Source organism: Sinocyclocheilus rhinocerous, unplaced genomic scaffold, assembly GCF_001515625.1.
Source record: "Sinocyclocheilus rhinocerous isolate Xijiao unplaced genomic scaffold, SAMN03320098_v1.1 scaffold389, whole genome shotgun sequence".
Classification (NCBI taxonomy): domain Eukaryota; kingdom Metazoa; phylum Chordata; class Actinopteri; order Cypriniformes; family Cyprinidae; genus Sinocyclocheilus; species Sinocyclocheilus rhinocerous.
Genome location: NW_015652151.1, coordinates 471556 through 477555, shown reverse-complemented (window position 1 = coordinate 477555; position 6000 = coordinate 471556). Strand labels below are relative to the sequence as shown.

The window sequence follows — 6000 nt, the reverse complement described above, 5'->3', positions numbered from 1 at the left end:
TTATAAAATATATTTTTATTATATATATATAGATTCTTTTTTTGTTTAGTTTTGTTTTTTAATTAAGAAAAATTCTTGATCTCTTGTGGAACTGATCTTCTGTACTCGATATCAACTCTTCTTGAACAGTTCAACATCATAAAAAGATGCAAACATATTCTACCTTGAGCTTCTTGCCGTCCATGGTGGTGATTTCAGCTTCCTTGCCGATGGTGAAGGAGTTTGTGACGGTTTTTCCAGGGGTTTTGGATGTGATGGTGAAGTCGTTGCCGCTTTGTTGGATTTCAGTCACTGGTTTAACATCCTTGGCCATTTTAATGACATCTTCTGGCAGAGCTGAAAGGAACAGAAGCACAAAGATAGTGAGTGAGCGACCTACAATCATGGCAGGGAATTCAAATGAAATGACTTCAGATGTCTCACAGTTTATTTCCCAAATGCGCAGCATGCATAAAAATATACAATGCTTTTGGAAATGCAACCGTGATCATTTCACAGAAACTCACAGATGGCTCTCAGAAACTCCTCGTGGTTGTCCTGCACGTAAACCTGCCACGTTCCGCTGAAGGCCATGTCTGCTGCTGATCTGACCGCTGACAAGAGCTCAACACAATGTGAGGAGACGTTCATCCCAGACCAGTACTTATACTCACTATCAGGGCCGTGCACAGGGGGGTGGCCCGGTGGCTAGAGCCACTGCCCCTCTGCCCTCATTGACTGAGGGGCCCCTCTCACCAACACCCCCCCTCGTTAAAGCTCGAAGAAAAAGAAAAAAACTTTTATTCTTTAAGGACACATTAAACTGATCAAAAGTGACAGTAAAGGCATTTATAATGTCACAAAAGATTTCTATTTCAACTAAATGCTGTTCTGTTGAACTTTCTATTCATCAAAGAATCTTTCAAAAATAAAATGCACCACAGTTTTCACAAAAATATCGGGCAGCACAACTGTTTTCAACATCGATAATAATCAGAAATATTTCTCGAGCAGCAAATCAGCATATTAGAATGATTTCTGAAGATCATGTGACACTGAAGACTGGAGTAATGATGCTGAAAATTCAGCTGCGCATCACAGCAATCAAGTTTAACAGATACTCAGACAGTTATTTTAAATGGCAAAAATATTTAACAATTTTTTACTGTATGTTTGATCAAATAAATGCAACCTTGGTGAGCAGAAGAGACGTCTTTCAAAAACATTAAAATATCTTACTGGATGAGATTCTGTGAGATGGATTTAAACACGTTCAATGTTGCTGAAAGCACAACACTTAATAGCTGAATGCATCAGATTAACCAAACTATTTAATGAATTCATAAATGAACATTAAAAGAGGAGATGCACTGTGTTATCAACAAAAACAAACATGACAACACATATGCAAATAATGCACGAGACACAATGTGCATGATTTATTCATGTTGCATGCAGAGTTTAGTATTCTACATTCTGGGAATGATGTGGAAAACAAACAAGAAAAAATAAATGTGGCACTTCATGTCAAAAACGCTGCCAAATCCTGGTCAAGATCCTTTTCTTGCTATGTTACTTTCTATTCATCAAAGAATCTTTCAAAAATAAAATGCACCACAGTTTTCACAAAAATATCGGGCAGCACAACTGTTTTCAACATCGATAATAATCAGAAATATTTCTCGAGCAGCAAATCAGCATATTAGAATGATTTCTGAAGATCATGTGACACTGAAGACTGGAGTAATGATGCTGAAAATTCAACTGCGCATCACAGCAATCAAGTTTAACAGATAATCAGACAGTTATTTTAAATGGCAAAAATATTTAACAGTTTTTTACTGTATGTTTGATCAAATAAATGCGACCTTGGTTAGGAACACTTTATATACACACACACAGGAGGAGGGGATGACGAGACGCACCTGGGAGCCATGACACATCAAGGGAAACACCTGGGAAGAAATCAACTTAATTAATCAGGGGAGGAACAGGAAACAAACCAAATAAGGGCATGGGAAGGCACATGGGGAGCAGGACACACACGAAACATGGAACAGAGTCTGACACACACAAGGGATGGATGATGGGGTTTGTGAGCATGTATGAGTTTCCAAACGCTCTAAAAAAGGAATGAACTGCACTAAATAAACTACTAAAAAAAAAAAAATAATAATATACACACACACACATATATATAATGCATTAATATTTTTAATCTGACATTGCTCAAATGACGCTCAAAACTACAAAGTTAAAAGAGGAGATGCACTGTGTTATCAACAAAAACAAACATGACAACACATATGCAAATAATGCACGAGACACAATGTGCATGATTTATTCATGTTGCATGCAGAGTTTAGTATTCTACATTCTGGGAGTGATGTGGAAAACAAACAAGAAAAAATAAATGTGGCATTTCATGTCAAAAAGGTTGCCAAATCCTGGTCAAGATCCTTTTCTTGCTATGTTTTGCAAAAGAAACCCGTTGAAATACTATCCTGTTTAAACACACGAGGGGCGAATGACCCTGTGGACTGTGGAGTTTGCTTTCTATCTGTTCAAAAGAATCACCCTCGGGTTGCATAATGATATTTGAAATGGGCCTCGATCTCTCTATTATGAAATATCAGCAGATAAAACACCCATCCATCCATGTACAAGCATAAAAATCGATCGTGAACCTATTATAATGCAGCTGGAAAGTGTGTTCACAGTCTATTTAATCAAAGTTCGCTGCACACTTGCATTCCCTGATGCTCAAATTTAGCTAAAAATGAAAAAAGAGAGTGGAAACGGTTTCATTTGCACTTTATTCTGTAAGCAGCACAAGATAAATCACAAATCAAATCAACTCAGTCTTCAGGCTTTCAGGACACTGACCTTTAGGACATTGCCTTCTACAGCACCAGTAAAGGAATAGTTTTTATTTTTAAGATTTTTGGCGTTTTATGCCTTTTATTTAGATAGGACAGTAGGTCGACAGGAAGCGAAGTGGGTGAGAGAGAGAGGGGGGTGGGATTGGGAAAGGTCCACGAGCCGGGACTCGAACTTGGGAGGCCCGAAGTGCAAAGGCGCTAGCGACATGTCAGCGCGCTGCCCACGAGGCCATCGGAGCCGACTAAGGAATAGTTCACCCAAAAATGAAAATTAGTTGTAAATGTCCTCACCCTCAGGTCATCCAAGACGTAGATGAGTTTGTTTCTTCATCAGATTTGGAGAAATATAGCATTGCATCACTTGGATGCTCTGCAGTGAATGGGTGCCGTCAGAATGAGAGTCCAAACAGCTGATAAAAACATCACAATAATCCACAAGTAATCCACACCACTCCAGTCCATCAGTTAACATCTGGAGAAGACTAAAGCTGAAACTAATCCAGCATTAAGACATTTTTAACTAAAGTCCATAACCCATAATAACGCTTCCTCCAGTGAAAAAGTGTTCTGGTCTGAATCAGGAGAGAAATCTGCACAGATCAAGCACAGTTAACAGTCAAAACAGCTCTAAACAAATCTGTGGCTGGATTTTGATGTGAGAGACGACAGGAGACAGACTTTTTCACTGGAGGAAGCGTTATTATAGATTATGGACTAAAACAGTATTTCAGCCAGAAACAACAATTCCAGAATCATAATCAGAATTAGCTTTATTCACCAGGTGTGCGTAAACACACAAGGAATTTGTTGTGTTTTTTTAAAGGTGATCCTGGTACATACATACATACATACCTGACATGAGAACAGAAAAAAATTTAAATATTAAGACTTAACAATAAATAATAATAATGTGTATGAATCTGGAACAGTAGATTTATGTACAGATTTGTGCATTATTTACTCTATATACAGCTGTATAAATAAAGTGATATGCACATGTATTATTTAAATATTAAGACTTAACAATAAATAATAATAATGTGTATGAATCTGGAACAGTAGATTTATGTACAGATTTGTGCATTATTTACTCTATATACAGCTGTATAAATAAAGTGATATGCACATGTATTTACATAATACTTGAGAAAGAGGCAATAATTAAAGATGGAGAATGAGTTACAGAACACAGGTAATGACTCATGTGTTAGCTGTTTAAGCTGGAGATGGCATGGGGGAAAAAACTGTTTTTATGCCTAGATGTTCTAGTGCACAGAGATCTGTAGCATCTGCCTGAAGGGAGAAGTGCAAACAGGTTGTGAGAGGGGTCTGTTACCTGCCCATTTATTCACTCTCAGTGTCGCGTTCTGAACGTTGTTTAAGCGACATACACCGGTATTGCGGTATTTTAAAAATTCGTATCATAACAAAAATAAACACCGGTATTCGGTATGAACCGGTATACCGCCCAGCACTACTCTGGAGTTGTACAAGTCCTGACGGTTGGGCAGGTGCTGTCATACAGGCTCCACAATGAACACACACCATGTAAATGAGGCCAAACCATCACTGTGGCACTTACAGTTACATTTGCACTGCATCTGCTCGAGGCTTTTCTCCACGTTTATACACACCGACGGTCACGAGGACCGTCTGCGATCCGTGTTTATTGATGCTATAGTTGCCCGAGTCCTCCATGGTCACGTGGTTTATAGTGAGAGTGGAGGATTTATTCTCCTTTTTAATGTTATACTGGCCGGTGGAGGTGACTTCTCTGTTGTTCTTCAGCCAGAACATTTCCGGCACAGGATCGCCGTCGGCAAAACCCGTCAGACAGAGAGACTAAAGAGAAAGAGCACAGTTCAGTGCCTGGTTCTGATGTGAGCTGAATGAGTCACAGCAGTGATGGATGCTCGTACCTTATTCTCCATTATTGCCACCACATCAGGAAGACCCTTCGTGACTCAGGCTCGATCTGTCAGATGGACGGTTATGATGAAGTGTGTCGTCTACATTAAGCAATTGCTTCATCAAAACACAATTAGAAGAGTGCAAACAAACGAATACTTACTTTTCTCAGCAAACTTGCCTGTGAATGAGTAAAAATACAATTATATAGAGAATGAGCTATGAACAAACTTTCACCTGAACACCACAAAAGGTTTCTTAGTTTAATGTTCTAACCTTTCAATAAATCTAAAGAAAAAGATATAATGGTTTATTTATATACACACAAAAACTCCCACACAATTATATATATTTCACGCATAATAATTATTTGATATAATAATGTATTTTATATAGAATTTTGTTGATTATTTTGTACAATTATATATCATTTACTGCTCAAATTAATTTAAAACTGCAAAAATGTGCATGAAGCGTTTTGTAATGTTATTTTATTTTAATTCATTTTTTGTAAATAAGTCGGAAAATATAATAATTTTATATATATATATATAAAACACAATCACATATATTTTAAATAGAATAATTATACTATATAATAATTAGTTTTAAATATAATATCTATTATTTTATACAATTACTTTACTATTTTTTCAATTTTTTATTAAAAAAAGCAAAAACATGCATAAAGTGCTTTGCCATGTCATTTTATTTTAAATTCATTTTTGTAAATAACCAAGTAGTTAATAAATGTTATTTTTAATAATATTTTATTTAATTTTGTTTAATTAATGAGTACACACATATTTGATTATTATTATTTTAAATATAATTTTATATTTTTTATATTATATTTTCATATCATTTATATTATATATAATGTATATTATTTTATACAATTATATATGCTACATACAATGTGCTGTTTATATTATTTTAATATAGCAAAACACAAACAAAGTGTGAGCGTTTTATTTTCAATTAATGTTTTGTAAATAGTTATATCTGTGACACTATATTTAATATCCTAGATTTATTATTATTTATAGCTATGTAAGTATACAACTATAAATAATAATAAATCTAGGATATTAAATATAGTGTATTGTTACAGTGTGTTAACTATAAGTAATATTAAAAAATAGCAGTATATTACATAATTATGAATATTCCATAGGGATAATTTCATATATATATATATATATATATATATATATCACACTGTTCACAC

General features: G+C 35.3%; 1 protein-coding gene and 1 pseudogene across 1 annotated transcript; both read right to left on the bottom strand.

Annotated features, from left to right (window-relative positions):
• Positions 1-105: 105 nt before the first annotated feature.
• On the bottom strand, positions 106-644 carry LOC107713853 (fatty acid-binding protein 10-A, liver basic-like). The gene is made up of 2 exons (XM_016519494.1): positions 507-644; positions 106-336 (listed from the first exon to the last, which is right to left on the bottom strand). Exons 1-2 carry the CDS (start codon positions 628-630, stop codon positions 137-139), a joined length of 324 nt encoding a protein of 107 aa, XP_016374980.1. The 5' UTR covers positions 631-644; the 3' UTR covers positions 106-136.
• A 3801-nt stretch (positions 645-4445) lies between these two features.
• The window catches only part of LOC107713851 (myomesin-3-like), a 67706-nt pseudogene continuing 66151 nt past the window's right edge, over positions 4446-6000 (bottom strand).